The 19,799-nt window shown below is 37.2% G+C and overlaps 1 protein-coding gene across 1 annotated transcript in view; it reads left to right on the top strand.

Annotated features, from left to right (window-relative positions):
* The window catches only part of LOC113075833 (protein unc-13 homolog B-like), a 78,560-nt gene that overhangs the window by 14,688 nt on the left and 44,073 nt on the right, over positions 1-19,799 (top strand). The window contains exons 3-9 of the mRNA XM_026248493.1: positions 891-990; positions 6,773-6,890; positions 7,673-7,796; positions 8,265-8,338; positions 9,011-9,068; positions 10,427-10,462; positions 11,050-11,269. Coding sequence (XP_026104278.1) covers positions 891-990; positions 6,773-6,890; positions 7,673-7,796; positions 8,265-8,338; positions 9,011-9,068; positions 10,427-10,462; positions 11,050-11,269 — 730 coding nt within the window. The remainder of the gene's footprint in view (positions 1-890; positions 991-6,772; positions 6,891-7,672; positions 7,797-8,264; positions 8,339-9,010; positions 9,069-10,426; positions 10,463-11,049; positions 11,270-19,799) is intronic.

The following is a 19,799-nucleotide window of genomic DNA, read 5'->3' as shown; positions in this document are numbered from 1 at the left end:
AGCATTATTGTTTAGATATTATTAATAGCAGGATGTTTCTGCTCTGCCTTTATTATGCATTAATGTGATGTTTACTTGGGCTGTGTAAATTCTATACAGCAAATGACCTTGACCCTGCTTCTTTACCAAGGATACCAGACCTTTAGTCTATTTTTCTTCAAAATCAGAATTTTCTTCTTGTAGCTTAGTTAGTTAAAAGCATGGCTTTTGGGGCTGAGGAAGAAGTTTTGAGTTCTGAAAGTTACATTACATTATCTTTGTACATTTCAGAAGATGAAGTGGCTTTTGCCTATATTGTTCAAATCATTTAATAATGAGATTGTACAGGGCACTGCTTTTATAAAACCAGTTTTGGAGAGATGATAGAAGCACTCACAATTGTCTTCATATCCCCGCTGTACTTGTGGGACTCACGGTGCTCTTGTGGCACTTATTGTCTAGGTTTAATTATGCCTGGTTGTTTTGACCTCTGACAGCCTATTTCAACCTGTCTGTGTCGCTGCACATAATAACTAATCCATTTACATAAAACCATGAATATTTAGCACACACACACACTCTAAGAGGAGGATGTCACATCTCAATTTTCTATCACAATACTTGCCAGTTTGCTATGACATCACATGAGTAGGTTTATTTAACATCTAAAAAAGATGGATTCCTCAACTAAGTTCTGTATTCCTGTGTGTGAAGAATTCATGTATCCAAAAAAAGAGCATTTAGTGACCGATACAATTCCTGAAAAAAGAAAGAAACTCATAGTTTTAGAATAAGAGGAGGCTGAGCAAATGATGATAGAATAAAAAATTTGGGGTGAACTAAATGAAACATATAGATGTTAATGTTCTAACCTTTTAACTTCTTGTTTTTTTTTGTTTGTTTTTTTGCAGACAAGTTTAATGTGTATGTTACACTGAAGGTCCAGAATGTTAAAAGCACAACCATCACGGTGCGAGGAGACCGGCCCTGCTGGGAACAGGATTTCATGTTGTGAGTATTGCTGCTTTTGTGTTCCCATGCTTTTGGAAATGTCTGTAGCACTGGTACACTCAAATCTGTGCCTAATGAAAGATTTCAACAGATTCAATTCACTGAAGGACTTTTAAAACCACTCAAATTTACTGCTGTGAAAATGGAAGATTGTTTATGAGCACATCAAACTGGATGTGCAGATATGTTCTTTGAAATAAGAAAACACATATACAGTATACACACGCACAAATATATACAGTGTGTGTGTATATATATATATATATATATATATATATATATATATATATATATATATATATATATATATATATACTGTAAAATAAACAGCAATATTTATTTTAGGATAAAATGTACTTTTTTTTTTATTTGACCTGTTATGTTCTCAATGCCTTCACATATAATTTTTTTGGTTCTTGTTTTAAATTACAAACACGCACTTCAGTTTGTCTTACCTTCTCTTACCTTTGACCCTCTTGTGTTTTAATGACAAATGTTAAATAGCTTTTTGAAGGGCTCCCAGGAGGTTTTGTGAGTCCCTGATTTTCAGATTGTTTCAGAGAGTTTTGGCAATTCTTCGTGAAGAATTCTGAGAATCAGCTGCAGTTACAGAGAGAGGGAGCAGGACTGGGAGTTCACAAAACACAAGGACTGACATTTCAAGTTTTATTTCTTCTGTTAAAAAAGCTAATTTGTTCAGTCTTCACCAGAGACGGAAGGGTAACTTAATGGTTTTCCAGTATTGTCTGTAATCTAATCTAAAAAGTGTTGAAAGTAACACAATTTGTAGACATTATTAGAGATTACTTTAGACATTTAATTTGAGTGACAATGGTGAGAGAAGGGTTAATTTCAGTCAGTTTCTGTACAAAGCTCTTGAAGCCTGAATTTCATGTATATTGTTGGATAATTTTTTTTGAAGATTAAAAGCCTCAATCCCCATTCATAGTAATTGCACTGAAAATAGCGAATTTAGAAAATACTGTATTTTCCGGACTATAAGTCACACCTAAGTATAAGTTGCATCAGTCTAAAAATACGTCATGACGAGGAAAAAAACATATATAAGTCGCACTGGACTGTAAGTCGCATTTATTTAGAAACAAGAACCAAGAGAAAACATTACCGTCTACAGCCGCGAGAGGGCGCTCTGTTTTCAGTGTAAACTACAGGAGCACTGAGCAGCATAGAGCGCCCTCTGGCAGCTGTAGATGGTAATGTTTTCTCTTGGTTCATTTCTCTCGGTTCATGTCAAATTAATTAATTGATAAATAAGTCGCACCTGACTAGAAGTCGCAGGACCAACAAAACTATGAAAAAAAGTGTGACTTATAATCCGGAAAATAGAAGTCACTTGCGTTTTTGGACAATTTGAAGAAATGTTACGTGAAATTGTCAGTAGCATAATTATATTGTGTTAACTATTGTTAAATGATGAGGTTTCGTGTGTCAAACACAATACCATTTAATTTTTCAAAAGATATTTCAACTAAATGCTCTTCTTTTGAACATTGTATTCATTAAAGAATCTTGTAAAAATTTATCACAGATTTCACAACAGTATTAAGCAGCACAACTGTTAATATCCACAACATGTTTTGCTAACCTTTGACATATCATCCGCCCTGTCTGGCTTTTTTGGTCGGAAAGCCTGGAATCAAAAACAATGTGCCTTTTACCACTTTGAGAAATTGTTGTATAATTATAGGGATAGTGTGTGTTAGGATTCTAGGCCAGTGGCTCAGCTTTGTGTGCGTGTTTTTATTCAGACAGAGATCCTCTGGGGCTGGATTATTGTCCTGCTGCTTAGCACCCACGAATGATCGGCAGGTTAAAGTCCACACATACACAACACACTTTCACTAAGGGATTGAAGCAGCATTGTGTGTAAACTGAAGTATAGAAGGATGAAGAGAACGTATTATAGAAAGAAAGAGGTATTGATAGCGAGAAGCTAGGAGAAGGTTTCAGAGGAGTAAATGTGAAAGGCCTGTTAGTGTGACACATTATGCAGGAAACTGTCACACTATCATATTTAGAGCGGACGCAATATTCCCAGCTGTCATTTCCCTGTTTGTGGCCAGACTGTGATGTTCAGCCATGAGTAGATGGCCGATTTAAATATGCTTCCCAGATATGACAGGCAAAATTAATTTATCATCTGTCCAGGGAGAGGGGCGTCTCTAATAATAGATTAGGTTACAAGTGTTTATCCAGGTCTCACACAGATATATAGTCACATACATTTAACAATATAGTCTGCTATAAAATTCATGTTTTCCACTAGAGTCTATGTTAATATCTCATGCACAATTGGGAATTAAATTGCAATATTAAAATCAAACGGTCATGCAAATGTCTCTCTCAAATGACATGTAACAAAATATATTTATCTGTTCTTTAGTTATTTCAGCAAAGCGCAGTGTCACGTTTTAATTGTTCCTGCACAGAGGAGAACATGTTTTCCAGTTTGTTTTTGATTTGAGGTGTTGTTTGACCCTGAGGTAATAATAGTTTAATTAATCAGTCAATATGGACTCAAATCTGCCCTCTCTTAAGAGGCTCACGTGCCCAAAATAGAGGCTTTGTTGTGACAGCTATTATGTACAGATCACAGCTGAATTTTTTTTTTTCTATGATTATTGATTCACTGGTATGGTTTGTTAATGTAGAAGAACTGCTTTTTATGTTGCACATGTAACAAAAAATAAATCTGATAACATATTTACTAGTGACATGTTTAGGTCATAAGATGATGGAACAGCAAAACGAAACATTTTGTATTCAAATACAAATTATTTCAGTCATCAAACACAGAAACATGAACATTATGTGAATGAAAAGTGTTTGTGTCACTGTCAGGGTAAATCCTGGTCTCGTGGAGTGGGACAATACCTGACTACTTAATGCAAAGATTAGGATTACTAACAGCTGGGTTGTTGGTAATCATGGACAACAGTATAATGGATAATTTTTTTATTACATGCGTCATTTACGTCAAGATGGTTGAATTATGGAGCATTAATGGACAACCTATAAAATGAAAGAGAGAGCTATGTAGCGGTATCATGTTTGGATTATGTACAAAACTATAAATAAGCGAGAGAGTGTGTTTTGTTTTCCCATGTTTGTGTGTTAGTAGAGTACATTTCCAGGTGTATGTGTGTGAGAGAGATAGTTTTGGGAATAAAGAGGACGAGTGTTCGGCTTTTATCGGCTCTTTGAGAGGTTAAACTGTGCCACGTGCTGATCTTACATGGTAGGGATCAGACCAGTAAAGAGACTAAACCATTTGATAGTGATAGACATAAGATGAGAGGGAGACAGACAATGAAACTATTTGCCAAACAAAAAAAGTGGAGATGCTCTCTCAAATTGCTAACATTTAATCTTTCATAAAGTTTGCTAACATTTAATCTTTTCATGTGTAAAGGTGTATACTACTGTTCAAAAGTTTGGACTCTTAATATTTAAAAAAAAGTGTCTTGTGATCAGCAATGCCTCAAACACAGCAAAAACTGAAATATTGTGAAATATTATTACAAATATAAAACAACTAGTTTATTCCTGTGATCGCAAAGCTGAATATTCAGCAGCCTTTACTCTGGTCTTCAGTGTCGCATGATCCATGATAATTTGGACTCTATTTGAGTATTTTAGAAGTCTTTGAAATCTCTTTTGCACACACAATTTAGAATATTATTTTTGTTTGCTTGATGGCAAAATGAATAGCTAGAGGTCCATTCAGTCCATTTTTGCTTTAGCAATGCATCTATAATGTCTATAGTAGGGTTAGATAATTTCCTTTTTGAACTAACTTTTATATTGTAATCCTTTTTCACAAAGTGACATCCAATAACCGGGGCTAACTGGGCTGTGTTAACTAGCAAATCCCTGACCCCTTGGGTTCAAGTCTTAAAAGGGAAGATTCACTACCACTATTCTGGGCTCTATTCTGGCTCTATTCTCTATTCTCTATTCACTATTCTGGTGCCTGAGTTACTTTTGAGGTCTGGTACAAATATGAGATACAAAAGGCCCATATGTACTGTATGTGCGATTTAATCATTTAAAGATCATGATCTCCATTTAAACGCACGATCTTATTCCTAAGTGATGATGATTCCACTATGTCTCTTAAATCTTATTTAAACTTTTGCACAGCTGCTGATCCAGAGAGAGCTGTGCTCATCATGTAAGCTTTATATTTGAACTTCAGCTTCACAGTAGGCTATATTCCTATGTTGCAAACATTAAATAATAATGAAAGTATTTGGATAAAAGTTTATAGTCTGGATATTGCTGCTATCAAAATGAGTAATTGACCTTTGGAACTAATGTTATGCTTCAAATAAAGAAGTTACTTATGTCACATTATGCCAGTAGGCGGTGACCAGTGACTGTTAAAATGTCTTTGACGTCTGAATTATTCATTCAAGAGATTTGTTTAAAAACAAGTCTTCATTCATTTCAAATGATTTTTTACATAATTGATTTTCATTACTGAATATTTTAAAATAGACTCATAACATTTTAGACATTTGTAAATAGACTCATTTATAACATTTTGTCAGAACATCGAGTAAATTAGCCTACATATTATTTTGCTTGGTTGTCTAATGTTTTGCTTTATCTGGCATATAACTATTACTATTAGTGGCCTTTTGTAAAAATGTACAGGCTAGGATGTCAAATGTACAATCTGGCCCCCCTTTCTTTCTTTTGATCTATTATTTTGATCCAAGTGTTAACCCTAAAGCAGGGTCCAAAATATACTGTCTTTGAGTAAGTTGAATTATTTCACCCCTAAACAATGAAAAATTTGGTCATTATTTACTCACCCTCATTTAGTTTCTAAGCCGTATTACTTCCTTTTTTTTTATAATAATAATAATAATTTATATATATATATATATATATGTGTATATATATGTATATATATATGTGTATATATATGTATATATATATGTGTATATATATGTATATATATATATATGTGTGTATATATATATATATATATATATATATATATATATATATATATGTATATATATATATATATATATATATATATATATATATATATATATATATATATATATATGTGTGTATATATATATATATATATATGTGTATATATATATATATATATATATATGTAGGTAAAGTGAATGATGAGACTGATTGGGGGATAAAATGATCATGTAAAGTGGGTCATGTGAATTTTTTAAGTCATAAAGATTTAGAATGGCACACCAAAGAGTACCAAAGAGTAAATAAATCAAAAGTTTTAGTTTTTGGGTGAACTACGTATACTTTTAATTCTGACATAAGCAACTTATATAAATAAATAAATAAATAACTATAAAGATCAAGAACAAATACAATTCTATGCAAATTTATACAGATATGAAATTGTGTATGTACATAGGGATAATCTACTGAAGCTTAAGTCTGACGTTATAAGATACACTGTTAACGATACTGTTAGTCACCAATATAAAAGAAAACCCAACCACAATATTCCATTCCAAAAATGTACCATTAATAATAAAAAAAATAAATGTATGATCTGTACAAAATATGTATGCCTGGTACATTTTCTCAATTCATCCACCATTGGTAAAGCTATTTTTAGACTCTCCCCTAAAAGACACTGATGAAGTGTCTTGAACTCACAGAGAGGTGTGGGTGAATTTGGAGATTTCAGAATTGGTGCATTTCTTCATCATGTTTGATGATGGTCTGATCTCTATTTCTGTATTGCTATCTGTGGCCCAAGTGAGATTAATCGTCTGGACCTGGGTCTGGTTGTGGAGGTGTGGAATAAAGGGCTCATCTGGGACACTTTGATAGGAACAGCATGGATCCCACTTAACACCATACGCCAATCAGATGAGGTAAGTGGACACCGCCAGCCAATCAGAATGGAGAGAATACGCCCTCATCAGTCACACATCTGAGCTGTCTATCTGGTGAGGCATGAAAGTGCCACTCCCACCTTGTTTCACACAAGAAGTTAAGAGCATCTGAGTCATGCCCGGAGCTGAGGTGTGTGGGGAATACAGTGCAGATGGTGAGAATGATAAACAATGCCTGAATTGCTTCCAACTGGACAGTTCTGGAATAACCCCAGGGTGCCAGTCAAAGGCAGTCAATTAAAGGAATAATTGCCCCCCAAACAGAGCCCAAACAGCTGATAAAAACATCACAATAATCCACAAGTAACCCTCATGATTCGTCAATTAATATCCTGTGAAGCAAAAAGCTTCATTAAGATGTTTATAACTTCAAGCCGCTGGCTAAAATATAAAAATCCATCTATAATATTGCTTTCTTCATTGAAAAAGTTGTATCATCTGAATCAAGAAAGAAAAATGCACAGATCAAGCACTGTACAAATGAAAACAGTTCAAAACTCTTCTAAAATCTGTCAGTGGATTTTGTGGTGAGCGGACAACAAGTGATAGATGTTTTCATTTGAGAAAGCGTTATTATGTGTAATGGACTGGTATTCAGTGTTGGTGGCCACTCACATGTTCTGCAGAAAATATAAAAATGTGGTAGAATTTGTTAATATTGCCCTCATGAATTTATAAATAGAAAATGCACATGAAGTTCCTCTGGCATGGAGTCTTCCATGGTTCTCTCTCTCTCTCTCTCTCTCTCTCTCTTTCTTTAGGAGGGGCCTGGAGAATGGACCTCACTGGATTCTGAGGTTCTGATGAAGGAAGATGAGATATATGGCACTAAAAACCCCACTCCTCACCAAGTGCTGCTGGACACACGTTTTGAGCTCCCTTTCGGTAGAACACATATAATAGAAAAATATAGATTATTCCTTATTTTATTTTAGTTTTAGATTTAATTTTTTTTTCAGACCTCTTAGAACAGATTCTAAGCAGTTCCTTTAACTGCCATATATATATAGTGGCCGCAAAAATAAATTCATACAATTTTAAGTGACTTAAGTGTCCAAGTACTCTTTAGGGCCACTGTATGATATAAAAAAATCTAAATCAATTGGCAGATTTAAGGAGATGTAAATGGAGAACATCTAAGGGGAAAAAAAGAGTGGAAGCGAAGTGTGCTGATGTATTTGTAATGTTCCTGCGGTAACCTCTGTGTCTCATGTCATATTAAACACTGTGTGGACCCAAAAGACTGGCAGGGAGGAGCAAGAGGCACATTGGAACAGTGGAAGCTGGAGTTTTTTCTAAAGAGATCAGACTTTCCTTTCCCCTTATTTCTGTATTTATTGTTTGCTTGTGCAGATATCCCCGACGACGAGGCCCAGTACTGGACTAAAAAGCTGGAGCGCCTCAACTCTATGAGGATACATGATGAGGTACAGACTGTGTGTGTTTAGATGGAGAAGAGATGTGTGAATGTACAGTGCAAGTAACATGTTAGTTTGATGGACCTGGGTAAGAGTTACCAATATTCAGATTCAGTGAGCAAATCAATGAGTCAGTTTTATATTTGATATATAAATTTTTTTTTCATTTCGACAAATGGAAATCTGTATTGTTTTTTTTTTTTTTTTTACTAATTTTCAGCTGTTGTCTTAAATTCATGAAAATATTAGTCATAAACTTCAGATTTGTATTTTCATGCAAAATGGTTTTAGTTATGTTGAATTTGTATATTTTATCAGGTATCTGGTATTTTGATCTAATCAACATTGCATTGCTACACCAAAAAAATTCTGTAATTCTGCAGTTTAGTTATAAGTGTGGTATTTTACTGCCTCCTCCTGTGAGCACTGAGCACTGCAAGGGTCTTACAGTTCTGCTGTCAAAAGACCATTAAGATGTGCTGTATAACCAATGGAGGGGAAGATTAGAGACATGAACATCACATCTGATTAGTTACAATTTATTCTTTATTGTTGTCTTTGCCAGTGTAAAACAAGCTTATGAAAACAAACAGGTATGAAATCTGATGTTGGCTGAAATACTTTGTGTATTATCATGAATTTTAACCATTTTATTAATTTCCCATCAATTTCTGAATATAGTATTCACTGCAAGATGAAGCACAAAGAAGGCAGCTTGCCTCAGTGCCTTCCCAGTGCTGTAAGTATTCTCTTTTCAGCTTTTACTGAAAAAAATAAATAAATTAATTACCGGTACATGATGAGTCCCCTTAAAGCCAGAAGATGGCAGTAGTTTCTAGCTGTTGTGATGCATTTAACCCTGGTGATTATGGAATTCAGACTTCGATGTTCTATTTTTTTGTATTAATATTGCAATTGTCAAGATTTACTTTTGCTTAGGTTAGCACACTCAACAAATGAGGATTCTGTCTTTTAATTACTTTCATGTTAACTTAAACATTTATTGAGATCCGTTTTTACTTGGAACATAGAATGTGATATTAGGCAGAATGGCACTATGATAGTCAATATTTACTTTCATTGTTTGAAAAAAAATAAATACAAAAATAAAATGGAAGTGAATACTATGACATTTCTAACATTCTGTGTGAAATTTACTTTTTTGTTCCACTGAAAAGAATGTCATAGAGATTTATAAGGACTTGAATGTGAGTAAATAATTGCTGAATATTCATTTTTGGGTGACCTACTCAACTGTGACGTAATTTACTGAAATAGAAATTTGTAATAAGAAATACAGAAGTAGATTAAATAATCAAGAAAGCAGAATTGCATGGGTAATGCCTCTGTGGGTAATGCAATTATATTTTGCATGAGTATTACTTAGAATAAGACTTTATTTGTTAATGTTAATGCATTGACTAACACATATTAAATGCTCATATAGTGTTCAAATATTATGTACAAGTAGTTAGTACAACTATTCTGTTACGACCCTTGGCTCAAGGGAAGCAACAAAACAAGGGACATACGAAAAACCAAATTATAAGCTCAAGGTAACATTTATTTAATTACAAAATAAGACAAGACTAAATTATAGAATGAAAACAATTAAAGAAAATAACAGTATTTCTGTATTCATCAGTAAGGTCAGTATGTAAAGCAAGATGCAGGTGTGAAGTGTAATGTAGTGTTGATGTGAAAATGAAAAAAGCAACAGAATACAACACAACCAAAGAGTCCAAAACCAAAGCGTCAAAACCAAAGACTGACTCTCCCTGGTCAATTGGTGATCTTTTAAACAGCATCCAAGGCACGAACACTGGTGTTTCCAGTAGACTGGCAATTTAGGCGATTAATGGGCTCAGGTGCCAACCGCAATTCACAGAATCAACAGCAGGTGTCGTCACAATTCATTCTTAGTTCATGTTAGCTCAGGTCTGTTGAACATTAACAAATACAAATTGTGGTTTCAATAATGTATTAATAAATGACTAATGAAGTTCAGTAGTTAATCAACGTTATCAAATGGAAACTTACTGTAAAGTGTTACAGTTACATCTATCTTCTGCTGTTTAACTTTCTCCACACCACTAGGCAATTGGACATACTTTGGATGGAATGAACAGCAGAGTATGTACTTTGTGTCTTGGAACTAATCATCATTTCACTGCTTGCTTGCTTTTTTTTTTTCTCTTACATTTATTAATTTACATAGAGAAAGAGTGAATAAGTTTCGGTTGGAGGCACTTTTAATGGGAAATGCAATTTACATTGAAGGAGAAAGGAGAAATTCTTTCTCCTTTCCTATTTTGGTTATTCATCATTCCTTTACACACACACACACACACATATATATTTTTTTTATCATGCATTTATTTGTTGTGAATGTGATTTGTATTTAGAAATATGTAATTGACAAATAACATCTCCATCATCTTTTTATTTATTTATTATTATTATTTACCATTTTTAATCTCCTTTTAATTTTTAAGCAGTGCTGTGACAGTATATTCCATATAGATTCTTATTTAATATGAAGTAAAGTAGAATAAATTTAGTTTAAATAAATTTAGTGGAATATAACTTATACCACAACTGCCACTGCTTTAGCATGGTCTTTGGAGTCTCTGCATTCCTCTAATTTAATTCATGTGAAGTTTTACGTTTAGTCCTCCCTGACCACACTTTACTCAATTCTGGATTTTGTTATGATGTAGCTTTTGATGACCACGACAGTGCTGTGGATGACAGAGATAGTGATTACCGCAGTGAGACAAACAGCAGGCCTCCACGATACCACACCACAGCTCAACCCAATTCCTCTGCACATCAGTACCCCATTGGCCGGAGATTACAGAATCAGGCAATATCAAAAGAGTCTAGGACAGACTCTATCCAGAGCTATGACTTGGATTATAGAGAAGGAAGGGAACAGAGGTTTGTTTGAACACTTGATTAAACAAACACATGTAAATCTTGGCATATTTGAAATATACCATTACCCAACCATTATCTAAAATCCTTAAAAAAAGATTTACAATATTACAATTTTCTGAAACATCCGTGAATAAAATACTATTACTTGTTTTCAGATAAAGTCTTGAATATACTTGTATTTTGTCTCTCTGCACTGACAAACTTGTTTTCTTGTTTAAAGTTTATGGTAAAAACAAGTGTAGTGTGCCAAAGTCTGTCAGTGCAGTAAGACAAAATACATATATTCAAGATATGATCTATGAGTAATAACTAAGAGTTGCTTCTAAACTAAATTTTAAGAATTAAAATCATTAAGAAAGTTTTTTTTTTTTTTTTGTGTGTGTGTCAGTTTAGCTCTAAAAATGTTTAGTTTTAGTGGTTTCATTTTTTTGTGTCTTTCTTTTTTTATCCATCTGCATATTTTAATTTAGGATTTTGTTAATTTCTCTTCCTGTTCATTGTTCTCCTCATCCATGCTTCTGGCACTTTCACTTTATGTACACCAGATTTTCAAGTGGTACAGATGATGTCAGAATGATTCCAGTGGACTCCGGTATGGGGGTTGAAGACTGGGAGACCAAATACAAAATTAATGACAACATACTGGATGATTACCTAGAAAACATGGAGTGACGATGATGACACCAAGAGTGAAATCTATACAATCGTGAGCAGCCCGGGTGACTCCAAAGACAGTCGGTTTTACCAGACAGTAGAGTGTGATGCAATGTCCCCAGAGGAGGCTGTGCAGTATGATGCATCATGAAATCCCACCAGGAGAGCGACCACAGGCATCAGCAAGGTCCGTTTGGTCTGTAAGGAAGTTAGAAACTTTAAGGATATTTCCCCTCATGGAAGGTAAACCAAGCATCATATACAGAGGGGCTGTGGTGCAAAACCAGGATGTGGGCCAAGAACTAATTTGGAGACACTCTTGAGAACTATACTATTTATTGTAAGAAAGGGGAAGCCAGGATGAGAGCAAGAAGTGAATATGGATCTGCAGGATCTGATGAAATGCAGTTCTCTCTTGGGTCTGAAGATGATATGGTGTTGGTACAAGAGGATACACAGTATGAATATGACAGTCATTACAATAATTCAAGACATATTATGGACAACAGAGCAGCATGGGGAATGATTGCACAAGGGGTCCAGATGAAATGTTGTCACCTGTGAAGAAGCCAAATAAGGAGTATCATGATACTATAGAAGAACTTCAGAACTTAGTTGACTCTCTGTCAGGATATCTAGCTGGACGAGAGGAAATGAGTAAATATGAATCAGTGCAAACATCTGTCACAAAAACAGAAACAGAGAGTGAAGAAAAGAAAACTGAGGGTAAATCAGCTGAGATAAAAGAGGAAAAAGCTGTGGAACCAGGTATTGTGGGTTTTAAAAACACCATGAGCTCATTGCTTAACTCAATCACAAATACTAAACCAGCTTTTGAAGATACAGAATCAACAGAAACCACAGCAAAAACTCGCATCTCCAGTTCCTCCCCAGTCAGATTCTGGTATTTCCAAACTGTTCCCTTTCATACCTAAATCAACTTGTTGTCCAAATCCTGTTGCTGTTGTACCACCTGCTAATCAGGAATCTAACGCAGACAATAAGTTCTCTTTGCAGTCGCTGTTACCATTTCAGTCCCCAGAGGTCAGTCGACCAGCTAGTGCCACATCAGAGACTGATGTTACAATCATTTCTGATTCAAGTGGCTCTCAATCTCAGGACTCCACTTCAAGTCCAACACAAACATTTGCTAGGAAGATTGAGCCCTTTTAGACTTTATGGAGACAAATCTAGTGCTGAAACTATTTCACAACCAAATATATCTCAGGGAAATGCAGAGCATAAAGAAGAAATCCAGAAGTTTGTCTTTGAAGGTGTCTGGCACACAACCCGAGCACCAGTCCTCATTTTGGGGGATCAAGAAATGGATCATTAGAGCTTTTACCTGACACAGAATCATCTGGTGAATTACCTGATTCCATGCCCAGAGCTGTTACGTCAAAGCTAGTAGAGAATAAAACTGAGGCAAAGACTGTCAGTCAAACACTCGCAGAAGACACTGGATTATTTAGCCCCTGTTGTTTTTATATATTAAAAAAAAAAAAATTGTTTTTTATTTTTAAGCCAGCCGACGATGTGTCTGGTACTTTGAGCAATAAATTAAAGCTCTCTTTTTTTTTTTTCTCAGATGCTTCAGTCAATATTTAGACGCCTAAACAAGAAGGTGGTGTGCTGTCTGCATTTCTAAAACTGACAACAGGTGAAGATCCCAATACTCCTAGATCTGGCAGACCCCAAACTGGGGCTAAATCACCACTGTCCAGTCTTTCTGCACTGCTTGAAAGTGTTTCCAAAGGAAATACAGATACTGGCTGGTTTTCCAATCTATTTAAAGGAAGCTCAACTGTACCACCAAGACACAAACTGGAACACCAGCCTCATCAAACAGCAACTACACAAAATATTATACTGTACTGTTGCTGTGAATCCTGAAAAACCAGGCAATGTAGAAGAAGTTTCTGCAGATTTAGTTGTCTGTGTCTATCTACTGAAAATCAAAGAGAGATTAAAATAGATACACTGGATACAGACCAAGCTGATTGAAATGAAAAGGCATCTAAACTTCAAGATAGATCAAATGGCAAGCCAGACGACCAATGCCATCCAAAGACTCAGGTGCATCTAAAGATACAAAATGATTTACAGGCTCAACCAACAATCAGCAAAATGAGTCTAGTGGCGTCATATCTTTAATTTTGAGCAAACTTACTACAACTGAAGAACCAATAGCAACGGGTTAAGCTTCGCCTAGTCAGAAACCAAAACAGCTGCAACAAGGCCATCCTGGAATTAAACCTAGTCAAGGTCGCCAAAAGATTCAGAGAGCCAAACCAGTTGAACTTATGTTCTCTGAAGATGGGGGGGCAGAAAGGGATCAAAAAGTTTTAGCACAAAAAGGTGTGGTGAGAGGAGCAAACGACAGACACAGTGGGGGTGGCGTTTTCATTGACAACATATTAACCAAAACATGGAATAAAAGTGTCCAAAATGGAAGTGTCTGAAGGCACTAGACATCCTGGCCCGACGGCCGTCTAACGGGTGCGGTTCTTGTCCAGACCGCTGGTCCAATAGCTCGTGTCTCTGGAGGCGCGAGAGTCCCTTCACGTCTTCCTGGACCCACAAGGACACCAGCGTGTATGCACGGGGAAGAGACCGGTCTCCCGAGGAGAGGCATGTTCGGCATTTAAACAGCGGCGTGATGAGGCTCAATTTGCATCAGTTGTGCCCCATCACACGCTGCCAGCCGTGGCTCTTCCAGTGCCCCTCCTCTCTCACACACCCACTCCTGTCGGGAGCCTGGTGAAGTGAGGCGATTAAGGCATGGGGTGACGATGATAATTAGGGTGGAGGCAGCCGACTTGTCACAAAGGTTTATTGTCTGGATTATTTAGCAATGCCTCAGAGGAAGACACTTCATCTAAACTTCCTTCTCAAATCAAAGAACCACCAAAAAGTAGTTTTAATAGTGGTGCAGGTATGCTTTCTGGAATTTTTAAATCCAGAGCTAATGGAACTGACACTTTGACAAAAAGGGAGAACCCAGAAAAGGGCTTCCTTGATCGACTAATGTCTAAACCGAGTAAAGAAGAGTCCACTACTTCAGTTAGCACCGGGAGATCAAAATCTAACAAAGTAGTTAATGAAGTTTCTCAACAACCCGCTAACCTGCATCCTGCAGTGAAGTCCACCCAACAGTATATGGAGGAGATCCATAGACTGTTATATGGCCACCTATTAATTATGGCTACCAAGATCTATTGTATACATTTGCTGTACATGGTGTGATTCCCTCAGAACTCTATGAACATCATTGTCTCATTGAAGGTCTTCTTTGGCAGCAAATGAATGATTATGCTTTATTGGAGTCCCTAGCAACACAAGTTTCAAACGGTTATTCTGTAAATCAAGTGGAAGTGCCATTACCCTCTGAACCGGTTTTAGGATAATGGTGGAACTTGAAAAACATAGGTCCTAGTCAGTTCCATATATCTTCATATCCTTGGCAGGATGTTGTCAACCTACCATTTCAAAGTTTCTTCCACAAGAAAATGAAAACGATGAGTGGCACAAACAAGAATCCCTGGGGAGGCTGTGACAATTTGGCTTTAATGATAAAAGAAGCAAAAAGACTTGGATTGAGAAAACCACTACTATTAACCTCTCAACAGTTGTACCAGCAAAAAATATTCATGCCAGTCAATGTCAGTCTTAAGACTAAATGGCAAAACTGCCTAAAAAATGAAACCCACATTTAGATTTGAAAGTTAATTCAAGATTCTTCAGACGACTCACTGGAAAAAAATGGGCCATTGGATTTGACTCCTGGTGCAGTCCTCAGTAGCACTGTAGCTGCCAGTGAAGCTAGAGAAGGATGGCATGTACTTTGAAGATTCTGAGTGGTACCAGCAGTGGCTGTCCTTGTTGGAGCAGGGAATGTGGTGGCTGTCTGAGGCAGGAGATTGTGGGTATTACATTTACATGGATGAAGAATATATAAACACTCTTTTGACTGATAGGGCTGGGAAGCACCATAATGGATTTGCAACCCCGGAGGAGAGACACGTTTTAGAACAAATAACTGAAAATATTTCAAGTATTCTTTATGATAAGAACAAACCCAAGATGACGCTCTGTGGTTTTAAAATAGATGAAATTCTGTTGATACCAGGAAAAATCAGACTCGCAGCTCCTAAATGCACCTTTTGATTTTTCATCAGCACTTCAAAAAGGAGACAGGATTATGAATATAAATATTGAGCGGTTCTCCCAAATTTTCAGACAGAGGAATCTGTTGGCTTCAGCTTGTACAAACTCAAAAAAGTAAAAATGGGTTCACAAGAGCCAAGTATAATTTCTACAGAGAAGCAACTTCAGCTGACTTCGGAAGCGGCTGAATTCTCTAAAAAAGCAAAGAACCCATGTAATGGACGACCATACTGGTTAAATCAGGGCATTAAATACCTTTTTCCTGAAATATCTGTGCATCAGTTCTCTTCTCCAATTAGTTTTACTTCATTGGTGGACTTAAGAGAGCATCCCTCAACTCAAAGTAAGCAAAATTTCTGTTCTGTTTTTTCACCAACTGAAAACTTTATTGAAAGAACATCTACTGCACCACAAATCTACTTGTGGTGTAATTGCAGCACCACTTCTACAAAACCTTCTGATCTACTGAATGCCAATGGAAAGCCACCTACAGCAACTGGGTCACTTCCTGTAAAACCAGCAAATTCAACAAAACAGGATGGGTTTACACAGCAGAGTGCAACAACTACACTGCAAGTATGAAATACTCCACCAACCTCATCTAAGCTTTCTGCTGCATCTCAGAAACAAAAACTGGAGAAAGAAAGCATCTAATGATCTATTGATGTCTCTAAGACTGAAGTAGTTCCCATGAAGCCACAACCTTCCAGTGTGATGTCAAATCAAAGACTATCATTTCCACCACCACAGAATTTACTTTTTAACAAGCATCAGATGGCAGGTTTCTTTTTGTTGTAGTAGTAGTAGTAGTAGTAAACTTATGAATTTTTCTGGAACCTTGAACAAAAAATACAAAGGTATTAATGAGAAAACTCCGACAGATACTGATGCCGAAAGGTCTATTAAGGATGTCATTGATTTTACCACAACAAAACTAAAAGTTAAAAAGCAGAATGAAGAGACCATTCACATAGGTGAAACTGTTGCTGTTGTTCTGACTTTTGAGTTAAATGAGGAAGTGAATGAAATCAATGTGACATTTCCAGCTCTAGAGGTCAGAAATCACTCTGTGACAATATCTGATGTGCCTCTGGCCTCTCCGAGAAGCAGACTACAATACTTTCCTCCAGACAATGGAGTTCCCATATTAAACAGCTGTGGCAATGAAGCACCCAGATCACCAAGACAAAAACCTCAGTTTGCAAGACAAGCCTCAGGGCAGATTTCCCAAAGTCAGGATACGTATTCAGATATGTTCTGACAGTGTCCTGGTGGATTCACCCTTAAAGGTAGTGTTCAAGTCGGCCTCAACATCTGTTCAACTTGATCGGCTCAAGGGAGGCCCATTTAAGCAAAGTTCTAAACCCAGCCAAGTACCAACTTCCATACCTCGGGCACCATCACCTCATACAAATCCTGAAATAAAGACATCACAAGTGTCAAGCCCAGCATTGCACATGCTTGCTCAAAATAAACAAATTGGCCTCATAAGGCAGACTTCATTTGCTAGTGAATCCATGAGAATGAGTCATGTGACTGGACAGTCGTATAATGAGAGCACTGCTCCAGCTAATTCGGTCAAAGCAACGTGACTTTTTTTGACTTTAAAGACAGCCAATAAGCATATGGAGACAATGCTCACTAAGACTTTAGTAACTGAAGCATTATCCATTTTAAGAAGCAGGCGGACCTTAGTCACAGAAATTAATACATATTCTATCGGTTTGCCTTTGCTTGTAGAGCCATCAGCACCAGAGGTAAATCTTATCCTACAAAGGCATCAATCATTACCCAAGCTCGTATGTAGTGAATCCAGGTCTTTCCATGAACGTCCTTTTTACACAGCCAAATTCATACAGTATTTGCAACAGAACTGCAAGTTTTCCGGCTCGATTGGCCGGAAGAGGTGGGCCAGGGCACGGTTCAGTTGGACTCGGGCGCGGTTCGCATGCAGTGTGAGCGTTAACCATGCCGGAGCACGGAAAAGGACGCGTTGCGTCACGGTTTTGCGACGCTCCAAAACCAACATGGCAGGGAAAGGGTCGCTTTGGTCTACGGCAGAGGTGCAAAACGCAAAAAAACGAAAAACTGCAAAGTCCTTGCTGCACTTCAGCTGGTACCTTGCAAACATCCTCATACGAGCAGCACGATTACGTGAAACTTTTCGTGCCACTGAGGCGACACATCTGTTTAACAACAGGCTGTGAGAGGGCTGTGGACCAAACGACACAAAATTATCTACAAAGAAAACAGAGCGATGGACTCCATTGTGTTCAGAGAGCGCCGCTTTTCCGGTTAATCCCGAAACCGTCGCACCATAATGACGTAAGCGTGCTCCGGCACGAATGCTGAAAACCCTATATGTGAGTGCAGGCCAGAGGGGGAGGGGGGAGGGGGGAGGGGGGACAATCGTACTCGGGCCCGGTTCATGGCAACCGTGCCTAGTGTGAGTACACCCTAACAGTCCTAAAGACTTTTGTACTGAAGAAGGTACCATGACAGTTGAACCTGATACAGCACAGAAAGATCACATTATATTGACAAGACTCCCATGGAAAGCCTTTATGGTTCTCTAGACAATTTAGCTATCAAAGATATGGAATCTCAAGAAACTGACAGTCAGAGCATAAAAATGAGCCTCCCTTATATAATGGCATCCCCAGAGGCTCTAACAGTACCAGTGCCTCTGAATGAGGATCAGTCTAAAAATGCAGAAACTTCAATGGTTGACAAAATATATGAGGAACAAACTAAAAATGAGCACCTTAAAAATTAGGAACTGGACATGGAAGATAACAAAGAAACTGTAGCCTTTGGTCCAGAGAACACAGACTTTGACAAAGATTTAAACCAATATGTGCTTGAAAGTTCAACCGAACAAGAGAGAGTTTTTGAGCCTTGTTTGCTTGAGAAACCATCAGGTCTCATTACAATCTTAGAAAATTGTAGAGCCTGAAAAATCATCTGAATCACAAGACCCAGTGCAGAAAAACATGGAATCCGAAGATTGTGTGGAACTGGAAAACTCTCAGGAAACTAACAAAACTCTGGATGCTAAGATCCCCACTGAAAATGTGAAAACTCTCTGAATCCAAACGGATTAAAAATATCTGACAGACAGCAAGCAGACCTTATTGAAAAAACAGATGAAATCAAAGTGTCAGTAGAAAACCATCTTTAGATCCTCAGTCAATTTCTTCTGTTCAGCCGCAGCAACAGCCCAAACAAGACATTATTGTACCTCATCCAGGAATAGTGGGTTTTCCTTCTCAGCCAAGACCAAGAATGGCAGGACCTTTTTTCCACCCAGACCTGGAATGCCTGAACCAAGAGGACCTATACCTGTCATTTCCAATCAGCCAAGACCAAGAATGCCTGAGTCTCAAACATTGTTCTGCTCCAGCACAACCACAATAGCAGAATAGCTAATTTTTTTAGTCTTTCAACCAGCCTGCCAACGGACTCTCTCACAGGTGATCAACCAAGCTGCCAGAGAAATTTGTTACTAAAAGTCATGATGGAACACAAGTCTCTAAAGAGCAAATTACAAACTTTGAGGCCTCAAAGACTTGAAGAAAATGGTGAACCTGAGGCTAATAAATTGTCACCTGCATCAGATGTCACAGGAAGTGCAGAGCCCAGTGTTAAAGAAGGTCCAAGTGAGAACTCTTCACATAAGCAGCCAAGTTTTGACACAAGTCCAGAGACT

Source organism: Carassius auratus, unplaced genomic scaffold (assembly GCF_003368295.1).
Source record: "Carassius auratus strain Wakin unplaced genomic scaffold, ASM336829v1 scaf_tig00017721, whole genome shotgun sequence".
Taxonomy (NCBI): domain Eukaryota; kingdom Metazoa; phylum Chordata; class Actinopteri; order Cypriniformes; family Cyprinidae; genus Carassius; species Carassius auratus.
Note: the sequence above shows the minus strand (reverse complement) of the source record. Positions and strands in the feature narration are given on the sequence as shown.